General features: G+C 40.4%; 1 protein-coding gene across 1 annotated transcript in view; it reads right to left on the reverse strand.

The window, feature by feature from the left end:
- DNAH14 (dynein axonemal heavy chain 14) overlaps positions 1 to 17,194 on the reverse strand; it is a 448,557-nt gene that overhangs the window by 67,145 nt on the left and 364,218 nt on the right. The window contains 8 exon segments of the mRNA XM_077812193.1: positions 1,533 to 1,743; positions 2,624 to 2,780; positions 9,558 to 9,661; positions 12,563 to 12,769; positions 15,159 to 15,357; positions 15,793 to 15,917; positions 15,969 to 16,238; positions 16,744 to 16,988. Coding sequence (XP_077668319.1) covers positions 1,533 to 1,743; positions 2,624 to 2,780; positions 9,558 to 9,661; positions 12,563 to 12,769; positions 15,159 to 15,357; positions 15,793 to 15,917; positions 15,969 to 16,238; positions 16,744 to 16,988 — 1,518 coding nt within the window.

The following is a 17,194-nucleotide window of genomic DNA, read 5'->3' on the forward strand; positions in this document are numbered from 1 at the left end:
CAATATTTTTATACTCTTCCCTGGTCATTTGTCCAATCTTCCACTTCTTGTAAGCTTCTTTTTTGTGTTCAAGATCAGCAAGGATTTCACTGTTAAGCGAAGCTGGTCGCCGGCCATATTTACTATTTTTTCAACACATCAGGATGGTTTGTCCCTGTGACCTCAATAAAGATTCTTTAAAATACACCCAGCTCTCCTGGACTCCTTTCCCCTTCATGTTATTCTCCCAGGGGATCCTGCCCATCAGTTCCCTGAGGGAGTCAAAGTCTGCTTTTCTGAAGTCCAGGATCCATATTCTGCTGCTCTCCTTTCTTCCCTGTGTCAGAATCCTGAACTCTACTATCTCATGGTCACTGCCTCCCAGGTTCCCATCCACTTTAGCTTCCCCTACTAATTCTTCCCGGTTTGTGAGCAGCAGGTCAAGAAGAGCTCTGCCCCTAGTTGGTTCCTCCAGCACTTGCTATCAGCTTGTCCACTCACTCAGACAATGGTCTGCAATTGTGTTTTAGGTTCCTGGAGCAGTTTAGAAACTTAGAAACTGAACTTAGAAAACTTACTATAATTAATAAAATCATATTTGGAATTGAGGTCTGATAATTCACAATGCATAACTGTAGATTAGCTGAGATAAAACTCTTCCTATTGAAGTGGTCTAATCTTTTGGTGTTCTTGTTGGAAAGAACAGAACTAAGTTGATGCAGTCTGCTACATTCAGTAACAGCCTGAATCTCTCTGACAGAGAGGATTTAGAAATGGAAGTAGCTAAGTACTTTTTGGGAGTTGGAACCATGAAGGAAGTTGTGGCACTCACATTCACCAGTGTATGTCTAGTAGAAAAATATTTGGATCCAGGCAGATCTTTTTTGTCCAGGACCAAGTATAGGATTGCCGAGGAGGTACAGCTTTAAATAAGCCTCCATTGCTTTTGAGTTCTTTTGGAAAAAAGACCAAGAAATGGAGCATTTGTTGGTAATATACCACTCACTCAGACAAAATAGGTATCTATTATGCCTGTCATTGAAGGGTATAGCCACCTGGCATGAAACCTGGTGATTTTTGCTTAGCCGTAAGGTCAGAAGCCTGGTACTGGGTAACTAAAAGACAGAGAAAAAACTATGCAGAATAGAAATCTATCATAAACTACTATACCCACACTAAAAGCAACTATATACAAAATGATTGTATTAACAGTCACAAGTGGACAAGAGACAAATACTGTCCTCAGTTATGTCGCTCAGTCCTGGGTGGTATGAAGGAATCAAGAGTAGGTTGGCATGGCTCTCCTCTTTACGCCCTCTGGAGAGGAGAATAAGGGTACTCAGGTTGTAGGCACTGCCCAACAGATATTGCTGGCCAAGAGTAGAATATATAAACACTCGAAGAAGAAAACTTTTTCCAGTTCCTCTTCTGAGAACTCACTCATACCTCTTGTGTTAAAAAGATTGATATTTGCATTTATACTGATTGCTTCAGATTTGGCTGGGTTAAGTTTATAACTTAATTTATATTTTGAATATAAATAAAACACTTACGAATCAACAATAGTACAAAGCCTGGGCATAAATGATGCAGCAAGATGGCAGTTTTGGAGGAAAACCCATTGTCCTCTCAACAACTGTGCTTTATGTATCAAATCTTCAGCTTTGCTTCCCTGACCACGTCCCAAAGAAATCATTTTCACATGCTGTGTGCTTCCTTTTATTTCCTGTGCAAGGCGCAGAAGGTGAGCTGCTGGGTCTATTCCTGTGTAACAACATGGAATTGATTTATTTATGCGGCTACCACAGCCGAAAATTATCTTTAGAGTTACATATTTGAAAATATGTCATCTTGAATTACCTCACTTGTAAGAATAGTACTCTGTGTTATTATTTTTGTAATATTATACATTTCATTATAAGGGAATCATGGGGTGAGGAAAAATGGGTAATGTTATATTATCAGAAGAAAGCACTGAGAGACTGATCAATAAGAATGATGGTTTGATTGTATTAGTTCAAGTATTTCTAAAAATGGTAACTATCACAGCAAATGATACTGAACAGCAGAAGTACTGCTTATCAGGAAAATGCTAGTGTGGTTCAACCAATGTTTTTGGTTAAGTTATTTATTTAGTGTTATTTTAAATATTGCACAGATAATATAGGGCCAGAGCACTCACTCCCATGGAAAAACCACGAGAGGCAGTCTAGAAGGAGAAAAACTCTGCCCATGGATTTTTGGGGAATCCATTTAAAGCCAGGCCTTGTAACTCTGTGCTGCCTCACCACTCTCCTTAGCTCTGGTGACGAGGAGCAGGGCATTCCCCTACCAGCAGCTACCTTGGAACTGGGTCTTAAAGGGGAATTTGAAGATTGGAGCAGAGTTCCAAGGCCAGATGTACTGGTGGATTGATGTGGAGCATCCCTCACAACCCTCCTTTTTTCTGTGATTTTTGTCTAGTCCCAGTTTCACACTTTGCTGTTCAGTTTAACAGAAGACAAGGGTAACATGAATGCAAAAGTTGGTAACACTCTAGGAAGCAGGAGAAACCTACTGAACATAAAAGCTAAACTAGAATCTGAAATGTAATGCTTCATAAACCAGGTTTTATGTGCCCCTTCTTAGTTTATAAGTATCTCACCATGAGAATGAATAAATATTAATGGAGTGCTGGCATTGGAGTCTTCATACACTTCTTTCAAGTTAATTCCTCCAGTCTGAAGATATCTGGCTCCTAATTTCTCAATAACAAACTTTCGTATTGCACTATTTAAACTTTCTGGTCTGAGAATTTTAATCTAACAATGAAAGATGAGAGAACAAATTCATCAAGTCATTTAAATTAATATTAGCATAATAATTATGCCTGTGATAAAAATAAAGTCAGGTTGTTTTGTACTATACAGTTCTAAAAGATTCCAAAATCTCAACATTTGTGTTTTACTTAACCAATATTAAAACCACTAGGTCATTGTATACCTCTCACTTTACATGAATCAAAAGACATCTACATGGGAAAGTAAAGTACTTATCAAGTAATATGGGAAGAAGTGCAATAAAATCAGGACTAGAAGCTAAAAAGAAGGCGAAAGAAATGTTATTTATCCCATGGTAACTGTGGTTCTTTGAGATGTGTTTTCCACACGGATTCTATTCAAGTTGTGCATGTGTCCCGTGTGTGAGATCAGATTCTTTTGGATAGCAGTGTCCCTTGGGGTTGTACCTGTACCCTGAGAACTTGCAACCACCACAGCTGAGGGCATAAAGGACAGCATAGCCTCAACAGCCACTCAGTTCCTTTGCCAACAAGATTCACAAGAGAACAGGACTCTGATTATCTGGGATGGAGGGTGGCTTGCAGAGTGCTGGAACAATTTGTGTAGTGGGGTTGCTGAGAGCCACTAAATATAGACAGAAACACACTTGATAACCTCTCTGTGGACATAGGTTGCCTTCTAACTTTTTCTGGGAAAGCCATAAAGGGTCTGGGGGAAGAATGTTGGGAATCATTAAGAAAGGGATGGATAATAAAACAGAAAATATCATATTGCCGCTATACAAATCCATGGTACACCCACATCTTGAATACTGCGTGCAGATGTGGTCGCCATCTCGAAAAAGATATATTGGAACTGGAAAAGGTTCAGAAAAGGGGAACAAAAACTATTGGGGTCTGGACCGGCATCTGTATGAGGAGAGAGATTAATAAGACTGGGACTTTTCAGTTTGGAAAAGAGACGACTATGGGGGGATATGATTGAGGTCTATAAAACCATGACTGGTGTGGAGAAAGTAAATAAGGAAGTGTTATTTACTCCATCTCATAACACAAGAACTTGGGGTCACCAAATTAAATTAATAGGCAGCAGGTTTAAAACAAACAGAAGAAAGTATTTCTTCACACAATGCACAGTCAATCTGTGGAACTCTTTGCCAGAGGACATTTTGAAGGCCAAGACTATAACAGGGTTAAAAAAAGAACTAGATAAATTCATAGAGGATAGGTCCATCAATGGCTACTAGTCAGGATGGGCAGGGATGGTGTCCTTAGCCTCTGTCAGAAGCTGGGAATGGGCGACAGGGAATGGATCACTTGATGATTACCCGTTCCATTCATTCCCTCTGAGGCACCTGGAATTGGCCACTGTCGGAAGACAGGATACGGGGCTAGATGGACCTTTGGTCTGACCCAGTATGGACATTCGTTTGTTCTTTTGTTCTAGTCTGGAGTTCTTTGTGAAAGTGAGGGAAGGGGATTTATCACAGCCCTTAAAAGAATCTCAATGGCAGAGCATATTACATCATGTTAAAAATGCCTCTGTGGATCTCAGGCTATGTTTGATATAACAAAAGGCTATATTCAAAATATACTGGATGCCAAAGAGGTTGCACAAGATAAAGGCCTTAACTTCTGATGCGTGTGCTTTATAACAAAGAAAAAGGAACCCTGATATATGTGCTATGGGACTATCCAAAGTTCAGGCAGCTCTGGAAAAAGGTGAACTCAAGAGTTAAAACAGTGCTCGACCTCAGCAGCCAAACCTCATCCTAAAATTATATCTTAGGTTATTTACCTGCTAAACTGGGTTTAAATTTGACACAAAGACTGGTTTGTGAGGGCTGCACTTATCATCAAGCCCATGATTTTACATAAATGGAAGAGTAGGCTTATTTCCAGCACTGAGCAGTATTTGGACCTGTCTGAGTTACCAGCCAAAGAAAGAATAGCTTATCACAGTAGACAGAAATGATATTAATTCAAAGAAATCTGGACCCCATTTCTAAATACATTTGAGAAAGCTCAAAGAATGCCAGACCTCTAATTCCACCTAACTCCTCCTCTTTTTTCCTCTCACTCCAGTCCCCTCCTTCCCTCCTCTCCCTATTCATGTACTTCTATTTTATTAATTACCCCTATCCTAACATGTAATGTCTATGTAGCATGGCTTGGTTTTGTATTGTCTGGTTTTGCAGCTTTAGTAAGTTGTAATTCCATAAATCTGTTGCAAATCCCGTGAAGCGTGCAGTATTCAGAAACATATAAAAGCTATAAGTCATTTATCTTTTTTTACATTTCATTGTCTGTTTCTTTATGAAAATAAATAGAAAAATTAATCACAAAAAAGTGGATTAACTGCTTCCTCAAGCAATGAACAAGACACCATTGAGGGAGAGGGTGTTATTGGTCTGGGGAGTTGTAATCTACGTTCTCAATGTCCTCATCTTCCAGAATCTGATGTTGCAGTACATGAGGAACTGGAGGAGGTTGAATCTGCTTCTTCAGAGAGGGAGACTTCAATCTAGTCACAGTAGAACTGGGCTTTGTAGCATAAAGCTTTATATCCCACAGAGATCAGTAAGGCCATGGCTGATAGGTTGTTAGGCATATTGTGGTGGAGGGCACAAGGGGGTACAAAGATGGATATTCTTTGTGGTTCCCTGCCCTCTGTCCTTCTTGATTTCCAGTGGTCTGGGAAGTGGTGGGGAGTGAAGATGAACCAGTGAGAAAAAAACAGTTACATACCTGAACAGTAGCTGTGTTCTTCAAGATGTGCTGTGCACATATACATTCCTTTGCAGGTATATGGGTGCCCAACATACTTGAGTCCGTGATTTTTGCCAGAAGTACCGCTCGGCAGCACATGCAACCCTGCTCTCCTCTTGTGCCAAGCCAAGGGAATAAAAGGGGTGTATCTATTGCCTCCCTCTCTGGTCCTTTGCACTGCTATGTATCTAGTGTCTGAAGTAGCAGGGAAGGAGGGAAGATTGTGGAATATATATGTGCCCAACACATCTTGAAAAACAACAGTTACTGTACAGGTAGGAACTTTTTTCTCTCCGAGTGATTGTGTACATGTACATTCCACTGCAGATGACTCATCATCAGTTCCCTTACAGATGCTAGGACTTAGGATCATCTGAACAGATACTGTAACACCAACTTCCAAAGTTTGCATTGTTATGAGAGGCTTGAGTGATAGCATAATGTCTGGAAAAGGTATACAGAGACAACCCCATTGCTGCTTTGCAGATATCTGTTATTGGGATGTTACTCAGAAAAGCTGATGAAATGGACTAAGCTCTGGTAGTGTGAGATGTTATTCTCAGTGGAGGAGAGAACTGAGCAATATCATAGTAGAGTTTAATGTAGTCAGAAATCCAACATGAAATTCTCTGAGCTGACATGGGTTGGCCCTTGATTCTGTTGGCATAGGCTACAAAAAGCTTGAAAGAGCTCTGAAGGACCTAGTGTGGTCTAAATAGAATGCCAGAACACTGGAACATCTACAGTGTGGAATCTTTCAACTCTGAAAGTGTGGGGTTTTGGGAAAAACACTGGAAGATGGACAGTTTGATTCAGGTGGAAAGTTGACACTATTTTTGGCAAACTTTGGGTGTAGATAAGGCTATGTCTACACTTATGGCAGTGTGTAGAATACAGACACTGCATGGTTCCCTAGCACACGTGTAAATATCAGTGTAAATGGTGAGGCACTGCTTAGGTGAGTAAAGCCACCTGAGAACCTCATGGCTCTCTACATGCCCAAGAAGTGCATCCCATGTCTATGTCCTGCTGTAGCTCCAGCAGCAGGGAAAGGCTCTGGGTAGGGGGAGGCAGTGGGGAAAGGCTCTGCAGTGGGGAGTCTTTTACTGCAGCGGGGAAAGGCTCTGGTAGGGGAAAGTTTTCCCCACTGCAGCCTTTCCCTGCTGCCAGAACCCTTTTTTGCTGTATGTAGCTACACTCCACAGTATGGACACAGCCTGCTTTTCACTGCATCTTTATAGAAGACCTTGAAAAGAGGGTCAGCTAGGAGAGCTTGAAGTTCTGAAACTCTCCTTGTGAGGTGATTGCCAATAAAAACACAGTCTTTATAGATAACAGAGATAGTGAAGTTGTTGCCAGAAGATCAAAGGGGGGACCCATTAGCCTGTAAAGAATTAGGTTAAGATCCCTTCATGTTATTGAATCAGACCTGGGAAGGAAGACATTGACTAGATCTGGAAACCAAAGAGTAAGAGAAAATAGAAAACCCACTTACTGGTGGGTATACTGCAGATATGGTGAACAGAACATGGTGTACTGCAGATATGGCGAAGTGAACAGAACTGTTTGAAAGGCCAGATGATTTCAGATGCAGTAGGCAGTCTAGTATATGTCTAACCTCTGTGTGATGGAGCAGTAACTGTTGAGATTGCGGTCAGATCAAAAACCTCTTCCACTTTCTGTGTATGTGGCTCTAGTAGATTCTTTTCTGATGCTCACCAAGCTGTCTTGGGCACACTCTCTTGTGAGTATGCAACCAGAGATCATCCATGCAATGAGGTGGAGAGATTGGTGGCTGGAAGACGAAACTTGCCCTGGTTCTGAGAGAGGAGATCCTTGACTCAGGGCAAGGTTATCAGTGACTTGATGGAGAGCTGATGTAGGTGTGTGAACCAATACTGCTTGGCCAAGCCAATGCCACTAGGATTAATGTTGCCTTGTGCCTTTTCAGTTTCTGGAGTACTTTTGGAATGAGAAGAACTGGAGGGAATGCAAATAGGAGATGAGTGGACTAGAGGAGAAGGAAGGCATCTGTAATGGAACTGGGGCTATGGCTCACCGTGGAGCAAATTCTCTTGCAATTGTTGTTCAGGTTAGCCAGAAATAAATTTATCATCAGATGCTTCCTTCCACTAGTAGAAGACCTGGAGAAGAATACCCTTCCTCATTGGGCACTTATGCTGGTCTATGAAATCCTTTTGAAGGAAATCCACAATTGTGTTCCTTACCCCTGGAAGGTGAACAGATTTCAGAGATACCTTGTTTCTTACAGTGGAATGTATAAGTACACAATCCTTCGAAGGAGGCCATCTATGCTCTGGAGAAGGAATAGGCCTCCTCAATAAATGGAGAGGTTCTGTCTGGGATAGCTAGTCTAAACAGCACCCTGAGCTATGGTAGTCATGAGGGCTCCCAGTGTACAGGCACAGCCCCAATGGACACTGCTATTCTAAAAGAATCTGATCTCACATGCATGGGGCACATATGCACCTAGAGTGGAATCTGTGTGGACAATCACTCTCAGAAGAATCCTAAATACAAAGAAAGTTCTATGAAAGTCTTGGTAAAAAAGGAAGCAGCTTAAGCCTTGGAAAAAGAGATAACTGACTATTGAAGGAAAGGGGCATAACCGCTTTAATAAGTGTGTTTGGGAGAGAGTAAGTGAACAACAGATTGGATGATTGGTTCTTGTGTGCATGGGTGTGTGTGTGTATGTGTATATTGACATGGGTATAAGAGGGAGGCAGTGTGTTTGTGTGTGAGAGAAAGGAGTATTGCTGCAGGATTTAAAATCAGGCAAATGGGATATGTTAGCAGGAGTGTTGTAAGCAAGACACAAGAAGTGATTCTTCTGCTCTACTCCATGCTGATTAGGACCACATTTCAGGGAAGATGTGGACAAATTGGAGAAAGTCCAGAGAAGAGCAACAACATTTATTAAAGATCTAGAAAACATGACCTATGAGGGAAGATTGAAAAAATTGGGTTTGCTTAGTCTGGAGAAGAGAAGACTGAGAGGGGACATGATAAGAGTTTTCAAGTACATAACAAGTTGTTACAAGCAGGAGGGAGAAAAATTGTTCTCCTTAACCTGTGAGAATACGACAAGAAGCAATGGGCTTAAATTGCAGCATGGGAGATTTAGGTTGACCATTAGGAAAAACGTCATAACTGTCAGGATGGTTAAGCACTGGAATAAATTGCCTTGGAGGTTATGAAATCTCCATCATTGGAGATTTTTAAGAGGAGGTTAAAAAAAAATACCTGTCAGGAGGATCTAGATAATACTTAGTCCTGCCATGAGTGCAGGGGACTGGACTACATGACCTCTTGAGGTCCTTTCCAGTCCTACGATTCTATGAAATCCGTAAAATTAATAAAACTGGGAATTGGAGAGAGGGCCAGATTAACCAATGTGCACTCATTTCACTTGCACAGGACCGTCATCTTAGGGGGCTGCTAACAACCGGGAAAAACAAAAAAACAAAAGAAACTGTGCAGCACTGTGACCCTGTGCGCTGGGTCACAATGCCGCTCACTCAGATTTGGCCTGGCTGCCCTCCTGTCAGATGGAGGGATGGCCACACCAAACCTGAGCAGTACTGCAACCCTGTGCACCAGGTTGCAACAACTCTCACTCAAGTTTGGTGTGGCTATCTCTCTGTCATGACAGAGAAGTGGCTGAACCAAACCTTTGTACTTGTGGTATGGTGCAAAGCAACCTGAATGCAGATGAGAATTTGGATCTCCTTATAATTCTTTTTATTTCACAAAATGAACAGTAATGTATTTATTCAGAAAAAAACATGATTTAATTGCATTATAAATAGCTTTCTGTGAAACCTGCCCCCTTTATTTTCTTATAGGAGTTTTGCCAAACTTATTTTATGTGTCTTCAACATTACATCATTGACAAATATTTTGGAATTTAGGAGCTATAAAGTCCTCTCAAATCTATATCTAACTAAGTGGTCAACAGTGTCTAAAACTTTTGGTAAAAGAATATTCCTTCATCATTTTCTTTTCTTACCAATATAATTCTTTGAAATGAAGAAAGATTCTCCCAATGAAAGTCTACCACGGCACTATCAAGCCCAATTCTTTCTTTCAGTGCATCTGATTGCAGGTCTGTATCTGTTATAGAACCATAAAACCAGAGTTACAAATATACAACAGAAATAAAAAAGACTAGCACTTAGCTGCCTAACTATATTTTCCAGTTAGTACCTCACCAAAAGTAGCCATTGATCAAAGACTTTAGATGGCTTTTTGTTTACTTTTTAAAAGCTAAACATAAGATTTTTATCAATTGAATCAGTTTCAAGAATGACATCATCTGAATAATACTGTAACAAATCCCTAGCCCTCTAGGACTCTACAGTTGTAGAGAATGTAGACATCCTGCTCCAAAAGCACAAACCCCTACCATTTCAGCTAAAGGAGAATCTCAATAGCTATTAGCAGTACAGGGCCTATGACACTAGAGCAGTTCAGATTCTATCCAGTGGAGGGCAGTGGTATACATGTACAGCAACCAGTTCATTACAGTACATAGCATTATATGCAGCCAACTTTACACAGTAAGCCTTCAGGTCTGTTGATATGAACACAATCACAAAAGTGTATCTGGGATGATTTACAGAGTTGTGTGAAAGTTTTACCAATATAGTTATTCTGGTATAGCCCCCCATGTGGACCCAATTATACAGGTATAAAGATGCCATACATCAGTATAGCTTATTCCTCTTCCCGTACAGGAATAGCTCTATCAGGATAGAGTGCCTTTATAGTGGTATAATTGTGTACCTTCTGATATGGGGTGGGAGGTGGTTATCACAGAATCATGGACCTTGAGAGGTCATCTAGTCCAGGCCCCTGTGCTGAGGCAGGATCATTCCTGCCAGGTGTTTGTCTCACCGGTTCTTAAAAACCTCCCATGATGGGAATTCTGCAGCCTCTCTTGGATGCCTATTTTATGCTTAACTATCCTGATAGCTAGGAAGATTTTTCTAATACCTAACCTAAATGTTCCTTGCTGCAGATTAAGCCAATTACTTCTTGTCCTACTTTCAGTGGACATGGGGGACAATTGATCACAGTCCTTCCTATAACAATCTTTAGCATATTTACAAATTGTTATCAGGTGCCCTCCTCAGTCATCCTTTCTCAAGACTACACATGCCTAGTTTTTTTAAACCTTTCCTCATAGGTCAGGATTTCTAAACTTTTATAGTTTTTTTTGCTTTCTTCTGAACTCTCTCCAATTTATTCACATCTTTCCTAGATGCCCAGAACTGGACACAATGCTCCAAATGAGGCCTCACCAGTGTTAAGAAGAGTGGGAGAATTACCTCCCATGTCATACATAGGACACGCCTATTAATAAATCCCAAAATGATATTAGCCTTTTTTTGCAACTGGATCACATTGTTGGCTTATATTCAATGTGTGATGCACTATAACCCCCACACCCTGTTCAGCAGTACTACTGCCTCTTCAGTTACTCCCTATTTTGTAGTTGTGCATTTGATTTTTTTTCTTCCTAAGTGTAGTACTTTGCACCTGTCTTTCTTGACTGTCATCTTGTTGAGTTCAGACAAATTCTCCAATTTGTCAAGGTCATTTTGCATTCTAATCCTGCCCTCCAACTGTTTGCTACTCCCCCCGCTTGGTGTCATCTGCATATTTTATAAGCATACTCTCCACTTGATTAACCAAATCATTAATGAAAATATTGAATAGTATCAGACCCAGGATAGACCCCTTCAGAGCCCCACAAGATACATCTTTCTAATTTGACAATGAACCATTAATAACTACTCTTTGAGAATATTCTTTCAACCAGTTTTGACTCACTTTATAAATAATGTCATCTAGACAACATTTCTTTAGTTTGCTTATGAGAATGTCATGTGGAACTGTGTCAAAAGCCTTAGTAAAATAAAGATATATCATGTCTACAGCTTCCCTCCCATCCACTAGGCCAGTGGTCCCCAACTGTAGGACACGCCCACTAGAATGTTTGGGGGGAAGTGGTGGGGCCCAGGCCAGCTCCCACAGGGAGTAGGGAGGGAGTGCCACACAGCCCTGCTCTGCCCCCAGCTCTGCCGCAGCCCTGGCTCCGGGCTCTTGGCTGTGGCTCTGCTCCCAGCCCCAGCCCCTGACTGTGGCCCAGCTGCAGCTTCTGCTCCCGCCCTCAGACCCACCACCAGCCTCGGCCTTCAGCCACAGCTTCTCACAGCCCTGGCGCTAGCCCTGTGCCCAGCCTCAGGCCCTGGCTGCAGCTTCGTTCCTGGCTGAGACTTTGTTCCCAGCCCCAGCCCCACCCCCAGCTAAAGCCCTAGCCTTTGCCCCCTTACTCCTGTCAATGTCTGTCCCCCCCCGCGGAGCTGTGGCCCCACTCCTGGCCCCGGCTTGCAGGGGCGCAGATGGGGTAAGGGTGGGGCATGACTGTGTAAAGTTTGGGGACCACTGTACTAGGCCAATAACCCTGTCAAAGGTTGTACCACTAACTAAATTGGTAGAATCAAAGTGGTACAACTTGTGTGTGTAAACAAGCCTGAAGTATCTTCCTGAATCAGAGCCTTATAAATGTTACTTTCCTGGTTTATAAAGTCATCATAAACCTCTTGATTGACATACAGCTTTACTACGCGGTAGAGGTGACTAACAAATCTATATGCAGTGTTGTTGTAGCTAAGTCAGTACTAGGATATTAGAGAGACAGACAAGTTCAGTGAGGTAATATCTTTTATTAGACCAACTTCTGTTGGTGAAAGAGACAAGCTTTCGAGCTTATACAGAGCTTTTCTTCAGGTCTGGGAGCTCTTTGTAAGATTGAAAGCTTCTCTCTCTCATCAACAGAAGTTGGTCCAACAAAAGATATTACCTCACCCACCTTGTTTCTCTAATATCCTGGTACTGACAGCTACAACACTGTATATAGATTTACTAGGCACAGTTGAGGATACACGACTCCTTACCCAAGATTATTTAAAGTTTTAAACAAAATAAAGTAAAATTATGAGCTTGTACCTTGTTGTGATGATGTTGGCTTGTAACGTGTGCTAAGTAAATAATATAAGTTACCACTGTTTAGGAAAGAACTCCACTGTTGGGAATTTGATGCAAGGGAGTCACACAAGAGATTGAAAGGTTGCATGTGAGTGCTTATGTACTGACATTCTTTCCACATAGATTCAGTAATCCAGAGATGAGGAGTTTTATTAAACATATATGAACCTAAGGAACAAGAATTATAGGATTAGAACACATTCATCCTTTGCTTCTTAGATTTTCATCCACATGTCATACAAGTAAAATTAATTGATGCAAAAAAAGTAACTATGGTCTGTTCACTTAAGTTTGAACATAAACTGATAATATAAAGGAAACTGTAGAAAGATCACTCTTTATGCTTTTTGGATGTTAAAACAGCATTGTTACATTACCATTACACTATTCTACCAATGTTAATGCTGTTTAATTTGAATGAGAGGTTATTTACTCTGTGCAGTATCTGGAGTTCTTTGAGATGTGTTCCCCTATGGGTGCTCCATTTCAGGTGCAGATGCACCGCATTTGCCTTTGATTGGAGATTTTTGGTAGCAGTGTCCATTCAGCCCATGGATCTGTTCCAGATATCCCTGAGCCCAATACTAAAGATACATAGAGCTGTGCAGGTGAATTACTCTCTGTTCCTACTCTACCACAAAGTTCTGCAAAAGGAAATGCTGAGGCAGAGGGTAAGGAGGCTGGGGAGTGGAGCACCTATAGAAAGACGCATCCCAAAGAACTCCTTTTACTGCACAAAGTAACCTCTCCTTCTTCTCTGAGTAGTGTCTCTATGGGTACTCCACTTCGGGTGACTTCTGAGCAGTATCCCTGGAAAGAGGAGGGAGCTTCAGAGTTAAGTCTAATACTGAAGGACAGAACTGCACAGCCAGCTGCAGCATCTGAGCTAGAGGCATGAACCAAAGCACAGTGTTTAGAAAAAATATGCAGTGAAGTCCAAGTTGCAGCTTTTCAAATTTCAACAACTGGAACATCTTTGAGTAATGCCACAGAAGTAAACTGAGACTTTGTAGAATGAGCTAGCATCCTAGAAGGAGATTAGATGTTGATAGATTTGTAACATGAAATAAATCATCCAGAGGTCCACTTTGAGAGTCTTGGATAGAAACAGTCTTGGAGACTCTCTAAATAGATTTGTTCTGTCTAGATAGAAAGGTAATACCCTTCTGATATCCAAGGTATGGAAGGTAGCTTCCTCCCTGGTCTGATGTGGCTTTTGGAGAACAACTGGGAGATGAATGACATGATTAATATTAAATTCAGAAGACACTTGAGATGGAAATTTGGGATGTAGTCATAACAAAACTTTTCCCTTGAAACACTTTGTAAAGGGAGACTCTGCCATTAATGCCCTCATTTCTCTGCTCCTTGGAGGCACAAGTGTCAGCCACCAAGAATGCTGTTTCAATGCATAGGTGAAATAAAGAGCATGTAGCTAATGGCTCAAAAGAAACATCTCATAAGGGAATTGAGGAAAAAGTTCAAATCCCATACTGTGATGGGTTCTTTAATCTGTGGAAAGAGACTCATCACTGACTAAGAGAGCTTCCCGGCATGAGGGAAAACGTTTAAAACCTGAGGATCCTGGTATATAAAAAAAATGCCAATATATATAAGAACCCTTGAAGTGGGGAAAAATAAAGGGAGAAAATAACAAACAACAGAACCACAAAAACTAAATACTATGAACTAGATGAAACTAAAGAAACAAAAGAATAACTATACTTAACTATTGAAATGGGCATGCTCAACGCTCTGTCTCAGGCTGAAGGGCAACTGAGAAGGAACTGAAGACAGTTTGTCCACACAGCTCTACAGATATCTTCATACCTTGGTATGAGGATGTCTGGAGTGCATGCTCAGGCCGAATGGGCACTACTACTGAAGATCTCTGATCAAAGGCATATGGGGCACATGTGCACCAGAAGTGGAGAACCCATAGGAACACTACTCAAAGAAGAAATGTTGTTACAATGGCACTGTGTCATGCAGTTCAGATCCAAATTTTAGGTTTTATATTAAACATAACAATAAAAGGCTTATATTTTACAAAAATCCTGTTAATTAAATATTTTCATGGTTTATAAAAATGCAAGTATTTTTTTGTATTTAAATACTTTCCTGAAATATTTGCAATCTATCACACAACAGAATTATCGTAGTGCATGAGAATCAGAAAGTGAAATTGGATATAAGCAGATTAGTCAAGATTTACAGTCAAACCCAGTTCAAGAAGGAAAAACAAACAACAACAATAACAGGCTCACTATTGAACATTTGATGAGATTTTTCAAACTTTTCAGTTCTACTGTTATAAGGGCCAAATTCTATTCTCAGTTATATGATGTAAAACCAGAGAAACTCCAGTGACTTCACTGTAACAGAGTAGAAAGTATTATTAACAGCAGAGGCAAGAAAGACATTTAAGTATATATGTTTATTACCTCATCTGTGTTTCTTTAAAGGTATCTAATTCTGCTCTTAGTTACACTCATGAGGCCCCTTTAATTTCAGTGGGGTTGTATAAGTATAACTGAAGGATAGGAGCTTTATTTACCATAATTTTCAAACTCTGATTGTGTATCCATAATATTTGCCAACATGCTGGAGTAGAGGAAGAAGTTCCACTCATTCTCAGGTAGGAATCCAAGTTCGTCTTGGGCTTGATTTTCACCACAGTTATTCTGCATGATCTTAGTGCAGAGCAGGAAAGAGAAGCAGAGCTGGTTTTCAGTGAAGAGGGCAGAAGAAACTGTCTGTAGAGGGGGAAAGGTGTGTGTCAATACTAATAGTGTAATATACTTAGAAAACACACAAAGGAGATATTTAAAGCAATGTCTACTCTACAAACTAGGGCTGTGATTCTCCTGCTTGAATACTGCTAGCATAATAGCAGTGTGGCCACAGTAGCACTGGTAGAGGCAATGGAGGCACAGCTGAACCATGCTGAGTACATATGGGTACATACAGAGGAGGCCGTACTCAGCACAACTGAGCCGTGCTTCCGCTGCGGCTTCCCAAGTTATTGCGGGTACACTGCTGTTTATACTCACGCTAGCAGTATGCGTCCACAAGCAAGAGAATCACACCCATAGCTCATAGTGTAGACATAACTTCAGACACAAAGCATCTTATAGTAATTAAGAAGATTCCTGTGTAAGTAACTGTATTGTATTTTGGTGACACCTCACCTTATAAACATTATTCGTCAACATGTCAATTATATCTTTAAGATGCCTGTTAAAGCTGTCCGTCTCATTCTCACATTCTTCCCAGTGCTCTTGGGTGGAATGCTTTCTTCTCTGCTGGCTAAGGGCTCGTACTGTTCCACATACAGAAGAAGTTGAATCTGACAGAGAATTTTGACTTTGCAGTTTATTCACAGAATCCATAGATTCTACAAAGATTTTATGGAACCACTCTAATGAAAACTGGTACATATAGTTTATCTTAATAAGATCTGCCACTACAAAGTAGAGCACAGCACCTCGAGTTGCAATAGGGAGATAGCTTTTATGTGTTTTTTCAATTGTGGCCTCTGTTTTTGCTGATGCTTCAACACGCTCAAAAATCTCTTTTGAAGTAACTTTTGTTCTTTTTAAGTTGTCAATGAGGTCCTGGTCATCTAATATGTGTCCTAAAATGTAAAAAAGGTTTTATTCAAATTGAAAATTTGTGAGCTAGAATGCAGCAGACAAATTAACACATTTTTAAAAAATAAGCCATGCTGTATTTTATGGAGATTACTTCATAAAGTGTATTTGTATTAATAAAGTTAGTTTTAAAAAACCCCCAAAAAACAAAAACAAAGTTTCACACAAAACCTAACTGATGTTAGTATTGTACTTCACATTATTTGCTTTTATATGGAATTTATTGTCTTGCTGTATAATTTATATTTATCTTCATACTTTACATAAATTGTAATGAAAATAAATTCACAGAAATAAAGTTACCTGATAATTTCACACACAAGAATTAATAGAAGAAACTGAAGCAGAAGTTTATTGTTTGCAAGGCACATTAAGAAATTATCCATGTTCACTATCACATTACTGTATAGCATATTAAGCAATTTTGTTCTATACTTTCCTCAAACAGATGCACAGTGTGTCCTCAATTTCTGTAACATTGTTGCTTACCTTCTGTTTTCTGGAGCAGTTTAAGTGACTTTTGTTCCAGCTCTCGGAGTGTGATTTGGTCAGCAGAGATACTCTGCAATAATTTACAACGTTGTTGCTCTAATTTGGGTGTTTCATGAATTACTACAGTGGACAACAGTTGGTCCTGCAAACCTTGGAATGTTACAGTGAAGTTGATCATTGTGACCACATTACAAACTGCAGGGAGAAAATGGGGGTTGGCTTTTTGCGTCGTTATGTATAATCTGAAACCACAAAGCATTTTAAGTGTTAAGGGAATAAGTAGTAATGCATATATCAACATATCTTACTCATACATTTTCTTTTAATTTGAACTTCAGGTTAGGCATGAAGCACATTGGCAAGTTGAGGTGAGAGAAGGCAGTGCTTTCTTTGACCACGCTTTACGTGTTCTGTGAATGAAAATCTATCTAAAGAAGTATATTAAGAG

The sequence above is a fragment of the Eretmochelys imbricata genome, chromosome 3 (genome assembly GCF_965152235.1).
Source record: "Eretmochelys imbricata isolate rEreImb1 chromosome 3, rEreImb1.hap1, whole genome shotgun sequence".
Classification (NCBI taxonomy): domain Eukaryota; kingdom Metazoa; phylum Chordata; order Testudines; family Cheloniidae; genus Eretmochelys; species Eretmochelys imbricata.